Below are 26,229 nucleotides of genomic sequence, written 5' to 3' on the forward strand. Positions count from 1 at the left end.
AAAAAAAATAATTTTAAAAACTACCGGAGCCACTATGTATGGTGGTCAAACCAAATGAGATACATAATAATAATAATTATTATTATTATTAATAAAAAAAATTATTATTAAATCATTATTATGATTATCATAAAACAATATATATATAAGAAATAATAATTAATTAATATATATATATATATATATATATATAATTATAATTAGTATTACCACTTAAAATCATTAATTATATATATATATACAGTACTAATAATAATAATAATAATAATAATAATTATTATTATTATTATTAATCAAATCAATTAATCAATTAATTAAAAAAAATAATATACTAATAATAATAATAAACTAAATTTGTTTTTTTAGATATAGAAAAAAATTATATATATATATATATATATAAAAAATAATCACATATTTTTATCCGGATCATTTTCACTATAACTACTATTTTTTAAATACTACAAACAACTAACTAACTAACTAACTGAACTACCAGTGCTGTCTAATAATAACTACCGGTGCGCTGAAATTTTACGGCTACACTACACACTGCCCACCCCACCCCCTCCCCTCCCCCAACCCGTTAAACAATTTCGGCAATATCGGCCAACGATAGCCGTTTTGGCCGGTCCTGAGTAGTAGCCGAAGCCGATTTGGCAAACGATAGGAATATCTGTTCCAAAGTGGTATCGCCTACTTGATAGTCCTCGAGATTGAGTTCCTGTTTGGCCAGTTCCATACACTGGAACAGTTTGGACCAGGTAGTTTCGGGACCGGGTGGTACATGATAGAAAATTAATGTTTGATGTATGTCCTTGAGTTGGGCATTTTCTAGCCGTTCCTCAACGTATACCTGTACGTCGTCCAGGTAGTCCTCATTTTGGGCAACCAAATCGGGTTTCAATTTGATGATCAGGGAATAGCCCTGGCCAAATTTGGTGCGCAAGTACTGGGTTGAACCGACACATTTGAATTGGCCGGCAGCCATAATGGCTATACGATCGCACAGGGCTTCGCATTCGTCCATCGAATGAGAGGACAGTATGATTGAGGAACCGGAGTTGTACTGTATGTCGCTGATGGCGACCCACATTTTACGTCGGGCCACTGGATCGACACCCGATGTCGGTTCGTCCAGTAGGACAACCGGTGGCGAACCGATCAATGCCATGGCCAGCGATAGCTTGCGTTTATTACCGCCCGAATAGTTTTTGCATTTACGTTGAGCGTGATTTTGTAGGTCAACTTTTTTGATCAATTTATTGACCTCCAAGGCTATATCCCGATCGGGTATACCCCGGAGCCGGCCATACAAGTATAGGGTCTCGAAACTGTTTAACCTGTCCAATAGGGCATCAAATTGTGGACAATACCCAATCTGCGACTGATAAACGGCCCGATCGTTCATCAGATCACTTTGGGCTACATAAGCGTTACCGTTGGTCACTCGGAGGTCACCGGTTAGCATACGAAACGTTGTTGTTTTGCCGGCACCGTTGATACCCAGTAGACCGAAAAACTGTTCTTTACCGACGGCAAAACTCAACTGATCGACGGCCAAAAACTTCCCATTGGAGTACCTTTTGGTCAGATTTTGGACAACTATGGCTTCGTCGGCCATATGATGTGAGGCAATGATTTTGTCCACCCGTTGCCGCTCGTCCAGGACATCATTGTCCGACGTATTCGGCGCTTTCATCGTCTTCAATGTAAACGACCGTTTTGTATGGCCACTGAACAGATTGCGTACACCTTTCAGTACGGCCATCAATCGGCCACTGAGTCCACCACTGCCACCTCGACTACCAGTGCCAGTGCCGCCGCTACCCTGTCCTCCATCACCGCCGCCGCCACCTCCCAGTGCATTGGTATCGATAGCAAATAGGATGAGCCAGTAGAGTATGCCGTCCATTACCAACATAGCTATCTCATCGTTAACACCTAACCAGTTGAACCAGAAAAACGGGTGCTGAAAGATACACTCATTACCGCAAACCTCTGGAGATAAAAAATATGGGATCAGTTAGATATGTGATATACTGTTTATATATATATATAGATATATATATTATGATAAAATAATAATAATAATATGTATATAATATTTAGATAATGGTAATCATCATCATTGATGATGATGATGATATTGATTGAATAATTTAGTAACATATAGTAAAGTAATAATAATAAAATTTATATTATTTATATATTAATATTATTTATATATTATATTATTTATATTATTATTATTTTATGATAGGTTTGTTAAAAATATTTTTTTAGTATATTAATTATAAAAATATAATTAATTAATTTTGCTAATTATTTTAATTTTTTTTATATAAATATTTTGTTGCCACAACTAAATCGGTAATCTATAAGTAATTAATATTTTTTTTTTAAATTATTGTCTTATTATTTTTATAATGTTTGTATAAAATAATAATAATAATAATAATAATAAATTAGAAGTAGTTTTGGTAATTAATTTTTTTGAATATTTTTTTTAATTGTTAGTAATTAATAATAAAATTGATTTTATTTAACTTGAACTTAATATATTATAATACTATCGGATAAATATTTTGCAACTAAACCTACTTATTATTATTATTATTATTATTATTAATACTTAATACTGTAGTTAATAATAATACTAACAAACAAACAAAAAAATTGCTAAATAAATAAAATTGTTATTTTTTTAAAAAAAATAAATAAATTGTTTACACGTGTATATAATAAACAATTATTATTATTATTATTTGCCAATTGATTACGAAAATAATTATAATAATAAAAAATTGCGATTCATTTTTTAWATATATATATATATTATTGCAAATTAATAATAATAATAACTAATTAATTAAAGCCAATTAATATGCCAAACGTGTGTCAAATAATAATACAATAAATATCATAAATAAATTGTTTTTTAAAAAAATAAATTATTTAGAAATCTATAAAGTGATTCTACTGTAAATTATTATTATTATTGTATTTTTTGTTTGTATAATAATAATAATAATTATTATTATTATTACTTAATTTTGAAGTACAAAAAAATGTTTTTTATTTCAGTACTATTGCAAAATAATATTTACTGATAAAAATCATTGCAATCAATCAATCATTAAATTTGTTTTATGCTAATAATAATAATAAAAACCAACAAAAAAAATATTTCAATTTATCATTAAAATATATATATAAATATATTTTTTGTTTCTTTAATTAGCTTATAATTTATATTAATATTACTAATAATTTATATATTTTTATATATTAGTGATAAATATTTATATATTATTTTGACACATAAAAAATTCCTGCATAAATATATATATATAAATTATTAGTTTATTTTTTTTGTCAATATATTTATTATTTATTTATCCTATTAAATATTTTAATTAGTAGTAAATAATTTATAATTCATAATAATAATATTATTAATAATTATATATATATATCTCTATAAATAAATTGGGTTGAGTTGGTTGTCATTGAAAAAGTTATTTTTTGAAAAATAAAATTGATATTTTTCTAGGTATTAAATATTTAATTAGCTAAATATTATTAATTTATATATATATATATTTATAGTGTTATTAATCTATCAAAAAACTAAAATTAATACTTTACTACTAATACTTTAAAATAATAATAATATTTTTCAACATCAAAAAAATGAAAATATTTAAGTAGTAAATCATATAAATTTATATATATATATAATTAATCAAAAAAAAAATCATTTTTTGGATTATTTATAAATAATTAATTAAAATATATATAAAAAAAATTCGAAATAAATTATATATATATATATATATTAAAATGTAAAAAAATTGTTTAAATAAAATAAATTTTTAAAAAATAAATGATAAATATATATATAATTTTTCAAAATAAATTCTATATTAAAATCTAAAAAAAAAATTTTTTAAAATAAAAAAAATCAAATCAAATAATATATACCATCGCAACAGCGCTCCGGCTTAAGTATCTTAAGCTCCTCGAGCTCCGGGTTTGAGCGCTGGGAGGCGGCATATATACCGCACAGTATAGCCCTCAATGATTGTTGAAATTGGGCACAAACCAACCGGGTCGAGTCCAGTGAAAATAATTTCTGTGTACCCAATACTAGGCTAACTACTGGTGACAGTCGGGCAAACCACATAAGCGAGTAAAACAGGCCGCGGACTTCGGCCGATGACTTTTCCTCGAGGATTGTCTCGAAAAAAGTCGATATAACACCCATACCTATACCGGTAATGACCGATATCAGGCACAGTATGCCGAAAGCGGTGGACGGTTTGCGAAATAGGGATGAGACCAGATAGGCAAACGGTATGGCTGCCCAACCAAATGATATAAATAGCGATACAAATGCAACTATAAAATAAATAAATGATATATAGATATATAGAAAATAAATAAATTAATAAATAAAATTTATAGATATATATATATATATATATATATATATTATTAACTTAAATTAGTTATATATAATATTTTTTTTAGTTATGTATATATATATATATTTATTTTGTTGTTGAATATTGTTTTATTTCTATTAACTATATACTAATAATTGTGAAAAATTTTTTAAAAAATTATAAAAATTAGATATATATTAATAATTTAATTTTGTTGTTGTTGACAACAATTGTTGATTCAAATTAACATTTAAACTAAATTAGCTATATATAATATTTTTTTAGTTATGTATATATATATTTATTTTGTTGTTGTTGTTGTTGACTATTATTTTATTTCTATTAACTATATACTAATAATTGTGATAAAATTTTTTTAATATATTAATAATTTAATTTTGTTGTTGTTGACAACAATTGTTGATTCAAATAGATATTTAATTTGAATTATTTATATATAATATTTTTAATTATATATATATATTTTGTTGTCGTTGTTGAATATTATTTTATTTATTAATAAATAATATACTAACGATACAACTAATAATTGAGAAATTTTTTTTTAATAAATTAGATATATATTAATAATTTAATTTTGTTGTTGTTGACAACAATTGATGATTTAAATTAATATGTGATTTAGTAATTTGTTTATTAGTATTAGTATTAGTAATTATTATTATTATAATTATTATTACTTTTGTGATTATAGATTTTTTTTTATAATAATATGTGATTCAAATTAATAATATAGTTATTTATATTTGAAAATTATATGTTGTTTAATAAATATTGATTAATGTATAGATAGTTGTTATACTGTAAGGTAATATATATATATATATATATATATATATATATATATTTAAATAGAAAAAAGTGTAATAATAATTAATGTTATCAATTAGTAAATATTATTTATTTAATTAATTAATTTGAATTATAATGATATTTAAAGTATCAAAAAAAATTTTCCATAAAATAATTAATTATATTTTATATTAAATTAATTAGTTATTGTCTAAAGAAAATTTATTTATTTTAAAACTTAATAAACAATATTTAAAAAAAGTTAATATTTATATTATTATTTAAATTTATTCAATGCATAATATTTTTGTAAATTTATATATAAAATTATTTATGTTTTATTGTTTAATAGATTTAATTTATTGAATCGTATACTATATATGCTAATAATATTATTGTATATATAAAAATTTAATTTAAATAAAATTATTTAAAAAAATTTTATCATTCAAATGCAAATAACCAATATTTACATATTTATATTTTATTATTATTATTATTAATTTTTTAAAATTTGCTTAATAAATATTGCACAATGTGAAAGCAATAATAATAATAATAATTAAAAATTTTTAGTATTAATACTGTATAATAATAAATATGTTAAGTGATTGATTGGAAAAATTACAAAAAAAAATAAAATTATTGTTTGTTTTCCAAATAATATTTTTATATTTATATATATTTCCCTAAAATTTTTTAATGGCTTTTAAATATATTATATTTAAATAATAATAATAAAAATAATACATAATAACAGATAAATCATATAAAAAAAATAGTGAAATATATTTTCAAATCAAATAATATTTTCTTTATATTGGTTTTGACTTTGAATTTGACTTTTTTATTCATAATATTTTTAAAAAAAATAAATTATTATCCTATTATATATATATATATATATTTATTTATTAAACACATATTGTATCTAGATAAAATATTTATATTACATTTTTTATTATAAAATAAAATACAATATTGTTATTAAGTAATAACTTTTTATTATTATATTTTTTTTATTAAAAATGTACTTATTTTCGATACATTAAATTTAATATTTACCTTCAATTTTATTATTATTTTTTTTAAATCTAAAATAATAAAATCTTTTATTATCCTAAAATTTAAAAATATTTAATATATATATATTGAATATGAAATTTGATTGACAGTGATTGACACAATTGTTGTTAATTATAATCGTTTTTTTAAAGTATTATTATTAAACTACTGTTAAGTTATGAGATATATAAGTATATAATAATATATTGAAATGTCATTAATATTTTTTTGAAAAAAATAATTCAAAATGTTTTGATAGGGTATTAATAATTTTAAAAAATTATTATCTTTTTAAAATAACATTTATCTATTACTATCTATTTTTAGTGTTATTATTATTATTGTTATTAAATATTATGATAATTTATATATAAAAAAATAATAATAATAAATATCACTTTCATATATAGAAATTATTTTGATAGTGATGTTAATTGCGCACACAATTGCTAACTATTTTAATATTATTATTTATTTTAATTATTTTTTTTTTTGGAAATTCCGTAAACATTTATCACTTTACATAAAACAAAAAATCTAAAATATTTTATTATTAGTATTATTACATAAATAAAAAATATTTTCCACAAATACAGTGTATATTATTTGTGTTTAAAAAAATAACTAATTAAGTATTCAATCAATGTTTTTTGATTAGTAAATTGTTGAAAAAATATTATTATTAATTTTTTTCTGCTGAAAAATAAACTATTTTTAGATAATCTATATATAACTCAATGATGTAAACAAATAAATTAAATTTAATTAAATATAAACACAAATTACAATTAGTAGGCAATAATTTAAATATAAAATAATAATAATAATAATTAATATTGATATTAGATTAATAAAAAAAATTATTATTAACTAAATTTATTAACTAAAACTTAATTTATTAACTATTAGGGGGAGACCCATCTAAAAAAGCAATCGTGTGTATGGATTATCCCCTCCCCCCTCATAGCACAGGTATGTTAATTGAAGGACATCAATAATAATAATAATAATAATACTATTATATATATATGAAAAATATTTTTTGTTAAATTTAGCCACAAAAAAATATTTACTGTATTATAAATAATAATAATAATAATAACTATAAGCTATTATTAAATATTAAAAATATTTGCAAATATACTATAAATTAAATAATAATATTTACCATAAATTTATATATTGATAGATATTTTGTTTTAAAAAATAACCTTTAATTTAGTTATTTATTACATTTATTAGATAATTATAAAATTGTATATAAATTTATAGTAAATTATTAGAAAAAAAATTGAGATTTTATTTTTTAAAGTCGACACACAAATAAAAAAAATAAATAAATATCTAATAATTAATTATTGTTTTTCATTGCTTATGTATAAAAAAAGTATTAAATTTTTTTTTTATTTAGAAATAAAAAATAAAACAATATATTTAGCTAACAATTAATTAATTAATTATTATTGAATAAAACTTAATGTCTATATTATATAATACATTTAATAACTTAATTATAAAAATTATAAGGAAAAACAATACAGTAAATGTAAAATTTCATATAATTTTTTGTTGTTGTTTTATTTTAACACAATTACAATATATATATACAGTATATACTGTCTATATATACAATCGCTATTGACATTGTTATTGCTAATCATAAATAATTGTATTTTTTTGAAATAATTTTTTGTTTTCATTGTTAATATATTCATAGTATATAATAGTAGACATTGTCTACACAAAAAAAATAATAAATAAAAATTAAATTACTAACTAATCGTAAATTAAAATCAATGTCTACACAAACACACGTATGTATTGTATTTTATTTTTAATTTTTTTTATCAATTTTTAATTTTTGGAAATTTTAAAATTATAAACAAATAAATAAACATTTATTTTAAATCTATTGTACAAATTATTAAGAAAATAAAAATATGTTAAAATTAATAGTTTAAAATAAAAGTAATTAGTTTTGATTTTGTGTTTAATTAAAACAATTAAAATTATTTTAAAAATATATATATATTATAATTAGTACTAAATTAGCAAAAAACTAAACAAAAAATTTAAAATAATAATAATAATTACTTATTGTTAGCTAAATAGTTAATAGTCATAATAGGAAATATATTATGGATATTATTATATAATTATTATTTAAAAATAATAAATAAATGAGCAAGGAAATGACCGAGAAAATAAATAAATATATAGATATTGTATATATATATATATATATAATAAATGTATTTATTTTATTTTTTGTTAGTTAGTTGTACTGTATATATATATATATACAGTATATATATATATATATATATATATATATATATATATATATATATAATATATATACTGTATATATATATAATAGTTCAATAATTTGAGGGGTAATTGCAACAAAAAAAAATAATTTTTTATTGGCAATGTGTTGACACAATTACACTATTATTATTATTATTATTATTATTATTATTACGATATATACAAGTAATATACTGTACAACAAAAAATACTATAACTTATATAACATATACTGTATATGTATTTTATATATATATATAAAGGAAAGTTCATCGCATTTTTTATACAACAAAAAAATAAATAAAATAAATTATTTGTTTGTTTGTTAGGTTTTGATGTTTTTATATTTTGTTTGCCGTTTAAAAAAAATGTAAAATAATAAATCAAAAAATTTGATTTTTACAAAAAAATAAATAAATAAAATGATTATCACAAACAATCCTATTGTAGTAATTATATGTTTATATGTATTTCAATATAATATACATATATTATATAAGTCATATATATATATACCGGTATATATACAGCTTATACATGTATATATAGCACAGGTATATAGATATACTACCGGTGTTACAATAGTTTTTAGTATTAATACCGTATAATAGTAATAATAATAATAAATAAATAAAATAATAAAATACATGTAAAATAATCAATGAGTTTACGGAACTAAAAACTAATAGCTATATATATATATATATATATATATATATATATAATATTTTATACAATAATAATAATAATAATAATAATCAAAAACTAAACGTTTAATTTAATATAATTATTTTGTAATACTAATACAGATTTTCATAATAATAATAATATGATAAATATTTTTCAATTCAATTATATTTATATATAAAAAAAAATATTTGTTAGAAAATTATTGCTAAATAATTTATAAACTTTTTGTTTGTGCGATTGAAATGAGAGAAAAAAAAATTAAATAATAATAAATAAAATAAAACTATGAATTAATATTAATATTAAATAATAATATAAAGTGTTTGGCCTTAATTTATATTTAATATTATATATATATATATATATATATATATATATATATATTGGATAATAATAATAATAAATTATTTGAAAAATTAATACAAATTATTTTATTAAATAAAAATATATTTATTATTAGATGAAATATTTTTTAAAAAATTATTTATAATAACTTAATTTGTTTAGTTTTATCATTAATAAGTAAAACTAAATTAAATAAAAATTAAAACAAAATTATTTTTAAATTAGTAATAATTAATTATTCAATGGTTTTAATTAATTATTTTTATTATTCAACAAAATATTTGCACCAAAAAAATCAATCATCAATTTAGTTGTTAATGTTATAGTTATAGAGAAAATTATTTATCAAAATTAATATTTAATAATTATTTTTTTTTAAAATTAATTTTATTTTCATCATCATTTTGATTGTGTAAAACAAAAAACAAAAAAAAATCAATACATTATAATTACATTAACTTTAAAATTTTTTTTTTTTTGAAATAGCTTTAAGCAATACTAAACAAAATACTACTAAAACTACTACTACTACTACTGTATTAAAAATTCAAACTTCAAGGTATTATTTAATTACATAAAAGAAATTTTTTTTTATATAAATATATATAATTTATTTATTTGTAAATTAAATAATTATATATACGTTATATGATTAGTACATACTGTATATACTGTATATATTAATTTTTATTTATCTATAAAAAACTGTATATACTGTACCTATAATATATTATAGATACAGGAATCTTATTATTGAAATATATATATATATATATTATAATACGATAAAAGTAAAAGTTTTATAACATGTGTGTGTGTGTGTGTGTGTGTGTGTGTGTGTGTATGTATATGTGTGTGTATGTATATGTTTGTAAGTATGTGCATGTGTAAAAATTATAGATAGTGTGTATGTGTGTGTGTGTAATGTGTGTATGTGTTTATGTATGTGTATGTGTATGTGTTTGTGTATGTGTATGTGTATGTGTTTATGTATGTGTATGTGTATGTGTTTATGTATGTGTGTATGTGTATGTGTATGTGTATGTATGTATATGTGTATGTATGTATATGTGTGTATGTATGTGTTTATGTATGTGTATGTGTGTGTATGTATATGTGTGTATGTATATGTGTGTATGTATGTGTAGACTACTGTAAGATAATATACCAGTCCTCTAGAAATCTAAGGTTACGGTCTAATCGTTAAATTATACCGTAAAACATAAAAATTATGAAACTTTTTGTTGTAATGTAATAACAAAGTCATCTCTCTCTCTCTCTCTCTCTCTCTCTCTTCTGGTTTTTATTATGACATAAATAACTAAATATTTCTCAATATATATATAAATTATATATATATTTAGTTAATAGAAAAACTATTAATTATATATACATATATAATATAATAAATTATATTTTTTCTCTAATTTTAAAAAAATAAATTATAAATCAATTGACAAATTAGAAAACAATTTAATAATAATATATATATATATTGAGAAATATTTAGTTATATATTGTATATATATATTATTATTAATATTACTAATAATAATAAGAAAATTAAATTAATATAATAAATAAAAATATTTTTAATATCAATGTCATTTTATATTAAAATAATATTATAATAGTATTATATGGGAGTAGTTATATATATATACTGTAGATAAACAATTAGTAAATTTAAAAATAATTATTTAATTTATTTTTTAAAATTTTATACACAAAAAAAACTATCAAATATTGATAATAATTACTAAATAATTATAGTATCATGTATTTTAATTATAGCATCGATCGATTAAAATAATAATAAAATTAAAAACATAATTATATTAAACAAAAATAATAATAATTACTTATCGATGATATTAACCACTAATTACTGTATATATTATTATTTGCAAAAAAAAAAATAAAATAAAATTTCTAACAAAATATAATATAATTTCATTTACAGTATATATATATATATATATATATATACTGTATATATATATTATACATACAGTATATGTGTGTATATGTATTGAATAATAACATTATATATATTATCGTATATTACAGAAAAATTTTGATGTTTTATTTTATCATTTTTTTTGTTGAAACATATAATTCAGAGTATTTGATGAAAAATAAATGGCAAATAATTTTTTTTTACAAAAAAATTTAGGTCAAAGTTGTCTCACTTTTTTTTTACTTTTACTTTCACACACACTTACACACACTTACACACACACACACACACACACACACACACACACACACACACACACAATATTACATTAGTGACACGATTGCAAAATGCGCAATTGCATTGGTCGGAAATTGCGTGAAATTGCCGCAATTGCGAAAAGCTCGATTGCGAAAATCGCAATTGTAACATAGAATAATTTATAATTTTTTAAAAACTAACAAAATTTAAATGATAAAGCAATATGAATAAAAACATAAATTAATTATATAAATTTTAATTATTTTATCATTAAATGTTGTCATCTAAAAATCTTGTAAAAATAATAATAGATTTGTAAATTATCTTAATCTATAGTAAATCAAATTTTTAACGTTGTCAAAGTTAATTTTTATACATTCCCTCATGCGCGCAATTTCAAGCAATTTCACGCAATTTTCCGCAATTGCGGCAATCGAAAATTGAATTGCGAAAAATTACCAACACTAATTATTATTGCTAATAAATTAAAAATCATGTCATCGACAAGTTGCTTAAATTACATTATTATATACTGTATATATTTTAATATTAATATATACAGTACTAACTATTAAACTATCAACAAACAAAAACACAAAAAAAAATTGTAATGTAATTAATATATAAATAAATAAATAAAATTGAATATGTATTACACACATATATATATATAAACATATATACATACACACACACACACACACACACACACATACATACATATATATATATATTCACACACTAATTAAATGTTATATTTATTTATTTTTTAATTATAACTATTAAAATGACTAAATTTTGTGAATATTATAATATTATAATATTTTCAATTTTTGTTGTTATTATTTTGTTTGTGTTGTAAATAAATTTGAATTTGTTTTTAGTGTCTTATATTATATTACATACATATTAATTAAATAAATAAATAAAACAAATACTACTGCAATACTGTTATAAACTTGTCTTTCAGGTTAACACACATTCAAACAAATACACATAGACTACAGTACATACACACACATACACACACATACATACACATACACATACACATACATCACACACACACACACACACACATAAATATTAGTCAATGATTTTAAAAAATAAATAAATAATAATATATAAATATTTTGCATATTTTTTGTGGACTACTAGATTAGAGGGGTTTTTTAAAATTTAAGTTGGGGTGGGGGTAGCCATTCAATTATATATAAAAATAAATTATTTTGAAAAATAATAATTAATTAAGTTAATAATAAATTATATATATATATACACATAACAACAACATCAATAAAAATATATTATTAAATATATATTTTTTTGTATTAACTATTATGTACTCGTAATTAGAGTATAGGTATATTGAAATTAATATATATTTTTAAAAATAAATAAATAAATTTATTTATTAAAATTATTTTTTTTTTAAATATATCAAAAAAAAACACTTACCAGTTGATGATAATCGTGAAAAATATAGGCCATACTGGAAGGCCCGGTCCCATATAAGTAATATCATAAACATTGTAACAAAATAGATGAAATAAATTGTATAATCAAATATAAAATTTGATAACCAATACAATCTGATACTCAAACCGGTCATCAATTGTAATAATTTAGACTAAATAGCAAACAAACAAACAAACAAACAGTTAGTTTTTATATACTATTCCTCCCCCAAAAAATACTACTAACCTTTGACACCCGTTCATGAGTTGGGAACAGTACGTAAAAGGCGGCAATAAATGATACGGAAAACGGTATGAAAATACCTGAAAAATTTAAAAATAAAATAAAAAATTATTATCAAAACAAATAATATATACCTAATTGTATATCCCTTTTCCCACCCACCACCCGGTTAGGGTATTAGTTAGAATAGATAGGGGGAAAGGTAGTAAACATACAACAACCAAACATATATATATGGATAGATACCCCCTCCCCCCGGTTAGGGTAGTAGAGTTAGTATAGGTAGGGGAAAACGGTAGCAAAATAACAACATCCAAACATATATATATGGATAGATACCCCTCTCCCGATTAGGGTAGTAGAGTTAGGATAGGTAGGGGAGGGGTAGGGGGTTAGGGTAGTAATCAAACCAAAAACCAAACATATATATGGATGGATGGATATACAGCCCCTTTCCACCCCCGGTTAAGGTATTAGTTAAGATAAATAGGAGGAAAAGGGTAGTAAACAAACAACAAGCAAGCATATATATGGATAGATAGACATCCCCTTCCCACCTCCCGGTTAGGGTAGTAGTTAGGATAGATAGGAGGGAAAGGTAGCAAACAAACATATATATGGATAGATAGACATCCCCTTTCCCACCCCACCCCTCGGTTAGGGTAGTAGTTAGTATAGGTAGGGGAAAAAGGTAACAAACAATAAACAGTCAAAAGTATATATGGATAGATAGACATCACCTTTCCCACCCCACCCTTCGGTTAGGGTAGTAGTTAGCATAGATAGGGGGGGGGAAGGTAGTAAACAAACAACAAATCTATACATACTATTATAGACACGTCCGAAAAACGGTAGAAAAGCCGAGTGCGGATTAAAATGTTCAAACGTATGCTGATGTAGTCGTATGCCGACATCATCGGGCGATATACGACTGGTGTTGGACTCGGCCACCAATTTTTTCAACAATGCATTATACAATACATTCACACTAATCGGTAGACTGTGATGAGCTTCTCCGTTATACCAGGCAATATACACATTACGGTTACGATATTTTTCAAGGGAGGCACCCACCAGCCAACGTTCCCTATAGACATTCAGATCCTTAATTGAATCATTCAAGAGCTTCTCCGTTGGATCCACTTTCCAATCGTAGGCCTGTATGTGTTCCCGACCAGCTTCGGGCAAATAATACTGTCCATAGGATTCGGGTAGTCGACCCAACTCGTAGTAAAACCCGAACAACTGTGGGTCATAGCCGGCACTTTGGGTATCCATATCCAGGCGCCAGTTAGGCGTCCGATTAGTCGAGTTAACTGTAGTCTCAATCAGACCCAATACGGCAAATATACAGCCAATAGCTATGCCCATAATGGGTACGACCGTACGGGTACTACGTTTGATATCGTGTGCCCGTTTGGCCAACAGTGCCCTAAGTTTCAACATTGTTAGCTCCCGTCCCGATTCAACTTTACCCGATTGGACATCGGTAAACTTTTTGAAGTCACCCCCATTATAATTGTTGTTGTTATTAAAATGTATGCCATTTTCCAATTGGACGGACTTTCTGGGCGACATTTGTTTTTTATTGCTTTCGACATCGATTACCTATATATATGTGTGTGTGTGAGGGGACAGGTAGGTGTGTGTGTGTGTGTGAAAAATAATTTTTAGTATTTTTTTGGTAGACTTTTTTTATATAATAGTTATTAACATTAATAATTGATTTTTATTTTCTAAATTCTAGAAATTATTATTTGTTTTATTTTTAAATAACTAAAGTATTATTATTATAGACTATTAATATTTAAAAAAAAAATCAATTACTATATACTAAATAATAAAAATAATATGATTTTTCTCAACACATACATGTGCTCTACTATCTATCTATCTATCTATAGATATAGATTATTATACCCCCGATATATATATAAAAACATTAGCCACCAAAAAATCAAATATCTCTCTCTCTCTCTCTCTCTCTCTCTCTATTAAGTAGTTATTGGGGGGTATAATACACAACATTACTACTACTACTACTATTATTATAACTATTACTACTACTACTACTATTACAACTATTACTATAAATACTATAATAACTACTACTACTACTTCTACTATTATTATAACTACTACTACTATAACTACTACTATTATAACTACTACTACTATCACCACTACTACTACTACTACTACTATTACAATTACTACTATAAATACTATTATAACTACTACTACTATAATAACTACTACTACTATAATAACTACTACTATAAATACTATTACAACTACTACTACTATTACAAGTTATAATAGTAGTATTAGTTGTAATTTACAACTACTACTATTATAACCACTACTACAACAACTACTACAACAACTACTACTACTACTACTACTACAATCAGCACCGGTATGTCCAGTACTGGTTAAACAAAAAAACAAACAAAAAAAACCAACAAAACAAACACACACACACACATACCTTCAGGAAGACATCATCCATTGACGACACATTAACACCACAGGAAAATACCCCCAAATTTTGTTTTTGTTTATCTAATTCATCGAAAAATTCGGGTAAATATCGGCAATCATCCGAATCGATACCGAATCGGATTTCGTTGGCCGTCTCGTTCTCGAGGGAAACGTTCGGTAAAAATTTACGTATAAACGGCTGAAATGAGTCGGTCTTGAAGTCATCCGATTTGGCAATCCTCAGATGATAGCCCCCAGCGTAGGCTTTCTTCAGGAAAACGGATGTCCCGCAGCAGATGACCCGTCCCTGAGACATAATGGCTATACGGTCGCCCAATACATCCGCCTCTTCCATCCAATGAGTCGATAGCATAATCAGCCGTTCCTTACGAATGGACAGTAAGAAATCCCAGACACCCCGACGGGCTTCGGGATCCAAACCCGAAGTCGGTTCGTCCAGAATCAGGATTTTTGTACTGTTAATCATAGCCATACCTAACGATAGACGACGTTTCATACCGCCCGACAGGTCGGCCGATAGTACTCGGCGTTTAAAACTGAGTCCCAACTGATCCAGTATTTGAGTGATTTCGGCCGATACCCGGGGTTCAGGACAACCCTTAATAGTGGCAAACAACCGGAGATGTTCCTCGCAGGTCAGCTCATCGTAGAGGACATCGTGTTGCGGACACAATCCCATCAGTTTGCGGGCGTCTTCCGGATTGGCAATAGCGTCGATACCGTCGACCATCAGTTTGCCCGATGTTGGCGAATACAGGCCGGTTAGCATCGATGCAAATGTTGTTTTACCGGCACCGTTATGTCCCAATAGGACAGTTATCTGGCCGTGATAGATTTTTAAGGTAACATTTTTGACGGCCACTTTTTCGGCAAATTCTTTGCGCAACTGGTCGGCAACAATACCGACCCGTAGGGATTGCGGGTCGCTCTCAAAGTACCGATTCGGGTCCTGTTGTTTGCCTTTTTGGTCGCCGCCGGTAAAGGCCTCGTTGTCGACACCGTCCAGTGTTTTGCAGCGGACATTGCTGTGCTGGTTATAGACCCGAAAAACATCGAAATACCAGATAATAAACCCGTAGATCAGGCACGAGGTCAACATAGCGGCCATAACGGACAGTATGCTTAGGTATTGATATAGGGGTAGAACATTGCGCAAGTTTGGCCAGTCGGCTGAGTAGACCCGATATTGTTGGACAAATGTACCGTAAGCTGCATAGACTTCGCACTCGACCAGCAACTCGTTGACCACTTTCAGGGCGTAGTTAGGTATCAAACATAGGACCAAATGAAACCATTCGGGTGTTTTGATTAGTCCCGATGTTTCGGTAAGTCCGGCCCGTTTCTCGAATAACATTCCCGCTATTTCCTGAACACCCAACCATACGATAAACCCGATAATCATGGCGTTGGTTGGTTTTTTGAAAAATACCGATAGCATCATACCGTACAGTATGGCCGAGGCCGAGTAGCACAACATAACCGTATAGACTAGCGACGGATTGGCACCTTTCAACTGGGCATTGGGTGTCATACAAAACATGGCCGTTAACAGTAGCGACTGGACGGCCATTATTGTGAACGTGTTGGCAAACTGGGAGAAATAGTAGATCCAATCGGACATACCCATCAACCGTAGCATTTCACGGGCACGGTTGACTTTTTCATCGACTATCGACTTAATCAATAGGACAATCATAACGACAAACCCCAGGACTGTACAGTACTCGATGGTCAGCTGCAGAGTATTTAGTTTACCGGTTCCCGGAAAAAACCGACTAATTATCGACACTTGAAACCTGGGATGTTTGATATATTTAGGAAACGGGAATCGACGGGCCCGGATCTCACGGATTTCGGGTATTGCCGGTGCTTTACCCTCCGGGTATAGTTGTTCACCGAGCATCTGCAAGTAGGCATAGTTGATGAGCACCTGTACGGCTACAAAGTTTTTACGGATATAATGATCGGCGTTAGGAAATGGACCGAAATCTTGTTTCTTGGGGAACGCCTCCGACTGGAGCTCAAAATCCCTGACCCTTAGGGTATAGTTTAGTTTCAACGGCATTACAGTATCGTTACCGACGGCCAGATGATGGCGGCCAACATCGGACATATCAAATATAACGCCCGCAATGGTCTCGTTTTCCTGTAGGCCGAGTAGTAGTTTCTCTACCGAATCGGATATAGTAAACGGTATTTCACTCATAATAATATTATTCAAATCGTCGGCCGACTCAACACCCCGACAGTCAACCGATTCGGTCAACCTGGACATCAAATTCATGGTAAACTCGTTGACCGGTGTATACAATAGTGTATAATATGATCGCAAATTTTTGCCGACGGCTACCGGTTTATAGCGGATCGGATCCTCGACAGTCGTACCCGATTTGCCGCCACTGTTGGCTATCAGGGCGGCACTGGCTATGAATATCGGTAGCATTATCTCGAAGAATGTCCAGATGTAGTGTCGTTTCCGGATTAGATAGCATTTCCATAACAGTATGAAAAACTGCCGGACTTTTAGCGATTCACCAAAAATCATGGTTTTTTAAATAGTTAATGTGTTGTAGCACTTTGTGTATGGGATAGCGCACAGGGATGATGAGGTGGTGGACAGGTAGGTGTCTAACACACACATACACGGATGTGTCAATAGTCAATGGGATTTATCTATTTGGGATGCACTGGATGTTATTGATGTTAAAATCACCCGATGCTGCTGCTGATGATGGATAGTGATGATGATGTAGAGCACCGATACCTATGATGATGATGGCATAGGATATATAAAAAACCACATAATTATTATAAGTATTACATAATTAATTAAATAATTTTCATAATTATTAATATACTATTATAGTATTACTACTACTAGTTCTAAACAAGTTAGCAAATAACTACTAAATATAATACAATACTATTAAACTTGAAAAATTATTGTACAATTAAAATAGGTTTTTAGTAGTAATCAAATATATATAAAAAATAACAAAATTATATTATTATTGGGGGGGGGGGAGTGGGGTGGTGGGGAACAGCACACACACACACATATATATGCAAAGTTTGCAAACACATAGATAGACAGCTAACTAACTAACTGGTTGTCACTAATTAGTTGCCGGGGGTAGCAGTAGTAGTATTGCCTATTGGCCGCCCCCTTTACTATAACTGGGAAAGTGAGTTAGTGAGTGTGTGTGTGTGTGTGTGTGTGTGTGTATGTGTGTGTATATGTGTGTGAGTATGTGTGTGTGTGTGAGTATGTGTGTGTGTGTGAGTATGTGTGTGTGTGTGTGAGTATGTGTGTGTGTGTGAGTATGTGTGTGTGTGTGAGTATGTGTGTGTGTGTGAGTATGTGTGTGTGTGTGAGTATGTGTGTGTGTGTGAGTATGTGTGTGTGTGTGAGTATGTGTGTGTGTGTTTGTTTGTTTGTTTGTGAGCTTAGGTAGGTATTGAGGTGAACACACATAGCATACATACATACCTCCTCTAACAGGAGCTGAGAGAGTGAGTGAGTGAGTGAGTGAGTGAGTGAGAGAGAGAGAGAGAGAGAGAGAGAGAGAGAAAGTGAAATTACGAAATTACAGTCAAAACTAATTGCAATTCAATTATAATATAATATATTGTATATACAGTAAAACAAAAAAAAACTAAATAAAATTATAGATATATTTTCATTAATAGAGTGATTGTATATTTATATCAGTTTAATATTATATTTAAATAATAAATATACAGTATTTTAAACAATAAACTATTTTTTTTTTTAAATATACATAATTTTTGTTTCAAAAATTTAAATTTGTGTCATTATATAAAAAATATGATAAAATATTTATTTATTTTTTTGATTGATTTTCCCGGCTAAATCTATTACGTGTGTGTGTGTGTGTATGTGTTGGTTACTCTAGTTATAGACTGTTTAATAAATAAATAATAATAAAAAACAGGGATTACAACAACAACAGCAACAAAATTATTTAGCACACAACTAGTTGTATGTATGTGTATGTGTATGTGTATGTGTATTTGTATGTGTATGTGTATGTGTATGTGTATTTGTATGTGTATGTGTATGTGTATGTGTATGTGTATGTGTATGTGTATGTGTATTTGTATGTGTATGTGTATGTGTATGTGTATTTGTATGTGTATGTGTATGTATATGTATATGTGTATGTGTATGTGTATTTGTATGTGTATGTGTATTTGTATTTGTATGTGTATGTGTTTGTATGTGTTTGTATGTGTATGTGTATGTATATATGTTTGTATGTGTGTGTGTATTAATTAATTAATTAATTAAATATAAAAATTATTATAATTTTTTAAACATGGAAAATTTTATTATATATTATTATTATTATTATTATTATTATATTTTAGTATGCACATATTGATGAGTATAGTAGTAATAATTATTTTATTTTATAATTAATTAATTAATTTTTCGTTATTATTATATTAATAACTTTCACTATTTAAATATATCAATAGATATAATAATAAAACAAATTTACATATATTGTTGTTTTTTTTTGTGTTTTTGTTGATTAATTACTGTATTACTATAATGTACTAATCATATATACATTATATAAATTGATAATTTTCATTATAATAATAATTATTATTATATTATAATAATACTAATAAAATAAATAAATTTTTTATTTAAAATAAAAATAACAGGAAAATTATGTGCACATTAAATAAAATAATTGAATGTATATATTATTATAAACTATAGATACACACATATATATATAGTTAAACTATAATATTTGATAATATAATATATATATTAATTTTTACAACAACAACAAAAAATTGTAATGTTTTATGTAATATTGACCTAGTATTTAAAAAAAATCAAATAAATTGAATAATTATAATATTAAATTTTATTTTATTGTTTATATATTTTTTTTTGATTAGCAATTTCCTAAATCAAACAATTATTAATATTATTAGATAATAATAATAATACTAATATATAATATATACTATACAAAACAAAAAATTTTTAGGTATATCTAAATATTTATTATTATTAAAAATTTATTTAAATCTTTAATTTTTGTTAGTAGATAAATAAAAATTTTGATGGATTTTATTTAATTAAATTAATTAGTAAAAACTAATTAGTAATACTAATTTTTTATATTTTTTTTAATAAAATTTTTTATTTACTATTTAGCAAATAAACTGGATCATATAAATTACTACTATATATAACATATAAACGTTTAATGAACTTATCATGGGGATTTTTGTTTAGTAATTTTTTTTTTGAAATAATAATTTTTATTTTATTTTAATAGATTTTTTTTGATCATCAAAATTATCACTACTAGTTAGTTAACTAACAGATACTACTGTATATCTATTTGAAAAAAAATTATTTTATATATATGTTTATTGTAATGATAATAAATTAGAAAATAAAATTTTAAAAAACATACACAAAAATTACAAAAATGGAAAATCCAGTTAAAAAATATTTATTTTTTATTTTAGTTTTTTTTAAATATATAAATATTTTGAATTAAAAAATAATAAATTATAAAATAGCATAAATATATATATATATATATATGACTAATAATTTTTATAATAATATTGAAGATGTTTTTTGTGATGTTTTTATTTTAAAAATAAAAATCTATGAAAACTACTCATTGATTTTTTTTGATAAATAAAATAAAATTTATTTATTTCATTGGAAAAAAAGTTAAAAATGTTTTGAATATTGATTTTTAAGTTTATTTATTTTTAAAAATAAATAATAATAATAATAACTAAGATAAAGGTCTCATTGATTAATAATAATAAATAAATAAACAATTTTTATTTAGTAATAAATAATGTATTGTTTTGTTTTCATAATAAATAAATAAATATTTTTTTATTTGGTGTATATTTAGTATACCTTATATGATAGTCATTGAAAAGTCATAGTTATTATATAATTTAGTTTTTAAAAAATTTTCGTATAATTCAAAAATTATTATTATATTATATATTTTATTATTATTATTATTATTGTTTGTATGTTTCTAATAGATTTATATACATATATAAAATAAGTAATAAAAAATAATTAAATATTATAATGATATAAACAGTATAAATTATATATTATAAAAATTTTGAGTAAAATTTTAATGTTTAATATAAAAAAAAATAAAACAAAAAATTACTAATGAATGTTATTTTCAGGAAAATTTTTTATAATATATATATCATTTAATTTTACTGATAAAACAAAGTTTAACTATTAATTTACTATTAAAACATTTTTTTTAAATAAAAAAATTTCATTTATAAATACAGTAAAAATATTATTAAGTGTTTAGCAATAATAATAATAATAATAATCTTAATAAATGTTTCATAAAACTCGGTGTCATTATTAATATGTGTGTTAAATATGTTTAATAAGTTTTTAATGTAATTTTTAATCAAAAGGTAAAAATGATAGTAATATTACTATATTTTTTAGTTTTAATTAATAGCAATAATTGAATAAAAAGTTGAAAATATTTAATATAGTTTAACTAAAATATTTTTTAAAAAAAATTATTTACCAAAAAATAAAATTATTGATTAGTATAAATATCATTATATTTAGCAATATATTGTAATTATTAATTATTATTATCAAAAATTTTTTTTAAAAAAAAATAAACAAAACTATTTAATTTAAAGTTATAATTTGTATTAATTATTATAAATAATTTGCAAATAATTTTTTTGTTTGAAAAATTTAAAATCATAATAATATCTGTACTATAAATCAATTGTGTTTTTAAAATGTATTTGAATACGTGATATAAATTAGGAAATAGGAATTAAAGCATCAAAAAAAAAATAAAATAAACATAAATTAAAATATTATTATTATTATTATATATATTTATAAAATTACAACAATAAAAAATTTAAAACACTTACAGATAATTATAATAATAATAATAAAAAATAATTTCAGTAATAAATTATTTTAGTCCGTTATGTGTGTATTGTTGTGTTGTTTTTATATTTATATATATATATAGTTGTATAGGAAATCAATTGCACAATAAAAATATACCACAAATTTATTATTATTATTATTATTATTAGTTTTAATTAAATAATTAATTTAAATATAAAAAAAAATTAATTATTAAATGAAAATCAATTGCAATACATACACACACATCACACACAACATGTTTGCATTGTTTAACTAACTAACTAATTATTATTATTAATAATAATAATAATAATATAAAATGCAAATTAAATTTTATTTAATTAAAAACACTAAAAAAATAAAATTATTATTATTGTTGTTAACAAACAAACATTATTTAATTATAATTAATAAAAAAAATTAATAATAAAAAACTACTACAAAATAAAATTGATGCACTCATTCATTGAACTAAATTTTTTTTGTTTAATAAAAATATAGTTTTTAATAATAATAATAATAATTGAAACTAAAAAAAAAATGATAACTAACTTAAAACACACAAACCATATATGATTTATTAAACACAACAATAATATTGTAATAATAATTATACAAATAATAAACAAATTGTTGGAAAACTTTTAATTAATAATAAATGAAAACATTTAGTATTATTATTATTAGAGTTGACATTATTTTTATATATATATATCTATCTATAATATATATATATAAATAGATACACACAAAAATATTATTAAATAAAAATTAAATATTAAAATCTAAAAAAATTTTGTTTCACTTTATATACTAAAATAACAAAAATAATTTTTCAAATGCCATATTATTATTTATAAAAAAAACAGTATTTATTTATATATATATATATACTGTATATGTATTATAATTTATAATACAGTAGTAGTAATAGTATTAAGTATTTAAAAAAATTTTGCGAATAGGAAAAGTGTTGTACATTTTATATATATATATATATTTATATTTATTTATATATATATGTGTGTGGACAGGTAGGTTGGTTGGTTGGTTTGGCTGGTTGATGGTTAGGTAGTAATAGTATTGTATATACCTGTGCACTGACTGAGAGTGACTGAGACACTGGCGTTAATGAGGGAACTGACTCTTTTACACTGACAAACACTACTACACAACTACTAACTACTACTACCAGTACTACTATACTATATAACTAATACATTACAATCTCAATGCACTTGTAGTTCAAACCATACAGTTGTTGTATAAAGTTATAACAACTACTCAGTAAAAAGTGAAAGTTTTTTTATATTTCTCTCTCTCTCTCTCTCTCTCTCTCTCTCTCTCTCTCTCTCTCTCTCTGTTTGTTTTACTGACTCTCTCTCTCTCTCTCTCTCTCTCTATAACTAATATTTCAATGATAACTATAAAGTTACTGTAAAGGTATGTATGTATGTATGTTTGAGTGATGAGTTAGCAGCTCAGGCAGTTTAAAGTGGTTGTTTGGGTAGGGTTTGTGCACTGGTATCACATATATATATATACTGTACTAATATATCATATGTATTATACATGTTATATTTGAAATTTTTTTTTAAAATAATTATTAATATTATTAATAATTAAATACTTGATACATATGTAAATTAATACTGTATTAATGCCTGTATATATATACTGTAATATATATATATGTAAATAAAATGTATAGAGATTTTTATCATCCCATCAAATACTACCAGTACTTAATCATATTAAATCCGAGAGTGAGTGAGTGAGTGAGTGAGTGAGTGAGTGAGTGAGAGAGAGAGAGTGAGTGAGAGAGAGTGAGAGAGAGAGAGAGAGCAATCAATTTTTATTTTTAATATTTTTGTTATTATTGTTATCAAATGATAAGACAACTAATCTCTCTCTCTCTCTCTCTGTCTCTCTCTTTCTCTTTCAATCTCTCTTTCTATATCCCTATCCCCTGAAGCACTGGTAGATCTCACTAACTAACTAACTAACTAACTAACCGATTGCCTGGATGTACTCTAATACCTATGACATAGAAAACAAAAATTGTTTGTAAAATAATAATAATAATCAATAATATTAATACAGTATATATAGTATATATTGATTTAAAATGAAAAGTTTTTACATTTCTAGGGTAATGTTTACTAGAAATTTGGTTTTCTCTCTCTCTCTCTCTCTCTCTCTCTCTCTCTCTCTCTGTCTCTCTTAATGGGAAAAACAACACATAATGAACAACCGGTTAGTACAGTATATATATATATATACTGTAGTAGTAGTAGTTGTGCCACCAATTAGTGCCGAGCGATAAATGGGGGCCCAAAACATGTATATCATAGGTAACTGTTCCCCAAATTATCTCTCTCTCTCTCTCTGTACTCTCTCTCTCTCTCTCTCTTTCTCAATACACCAGTTGTTGTCGGTATTGAGGTGAACCTGTGAACAGTTGTTTAATATATTTTATACTTTATTATTATTATATTATATTATAAAAAAATATCATATATATTGGTTTTTATAATATACAGTATACTCTCTCTCTCTTTCTCTCTCTCTCTCTCTATCTCTCTCTCTTTCTCTGTATGTATTGATATACTGTATAATATATTAAATTATTATTATTATTATTATGAGATAAACAACAACAACAGGAAAACCTACAGTATATATATGCGTGTACATACATACATACATACAGTACATACCTGTGCTATCTATCATATGTAGCATAATGTGTTAATTTAATATGTTATATTAAATACATATTTATTTATTTATTTAATTTTTATTTAGTTGTTTTAATATCCTCTATCTATATATCTCTCACTATATAACATATAAATTATTATTTTTAATAATAATAATTTTTTTTTAATCAAATAAATATATATATACTGTATATATGTTTATTAGATAATCATCAGTATATATACAGTATATGTACAGTATATCTAGTATACACTGTACTCTACCCCGTTAACTACTAATTGAGAGATAACAATCAGTTTTGAAATTTATTAAATAATTTATTTATTAAATAAAAAAATATTATATCATATATTAGATAATATATATATATATATATATAAAATATCACATTTTTTTGTTCAGCTAATAAATATAAATATTTATTTAATTTAATTTTTTTG

General features: G+C 24.3%; 1 protein-coding gene across 1 annotated transcript; it reads right to left on the reverse strand.

Moving 5' to 3' along the window:
• Positions 1-427: 427 nt before the first annotated feature.
• On the reverse strand, positions 428-23,144 carry LOC128962642 (phospholipid-transporting ATPase ABCA3-like). Its single transcript, XM_054309036.1, has 7 exons — positions 23,062-23,144; positions 16,085-18,862; positions 14,421-15,201; positions 13,597-13,673; positions 13,351-13,522; positions 3,988-4,404; positions 428-2,001 (listed from the first exon to the last, which is right to left on the reverse strand). Exons 2-7 carry the CDS (start codon positions 18,641-18,643, stop codon positions 587-589), a joined length of 5,421 nt encoding a protein of 1,806 aa, XP_054165011.1. The 5' UTR covers positions 18,644-18,862; positions 23,062-23,144; the 3' UTR covers positions 428-586.
• Between the last annotated feature and the right edge of the window lie 3,085 nt (positions 23,145-26,229).

This window comes from Oppia nitens, unplaced genomic scaffold, assembly GCF_028296485.1.
Source record: "Oppia nitens isolate AA-2021 unplaced genomic scaffold, nextdenovo-longstitch-racon4-pilon3 scaffold6_pilon_pilon_pilon, whole genome shotgun sequence".
NCBI lineage: Eukaryota > Metazoa > Arthropoda > Arachnida > Sarcoptiformes > Oppiidae > Oppia > Oppia nitens.

Bases quoted from the DNA above. Each gene is read 5' to 3' on its own strand.
- LOC128962642 (XM_054309036.1), bottom strand. From the start codon at position 18,643: ATGATTTTTGGTGAATCGCTAAAAGTCCGGCAGTTTTTCATACTGTTA. The intron at 13,674-14,420 runs GTATGTATAGAT...TAAATTTTTCAG, and splicing joins TTTCGGACGTGTCTATAATA to GTATTTTCATACCGTTTTCC. The intron at 13,523-13,596 runs GTTAGTAGTATT...TTTGCTATTTAG, and splicing joins CTCATGAACGGGTGTCAAAG to TCTAAATTATTACAATTGAT.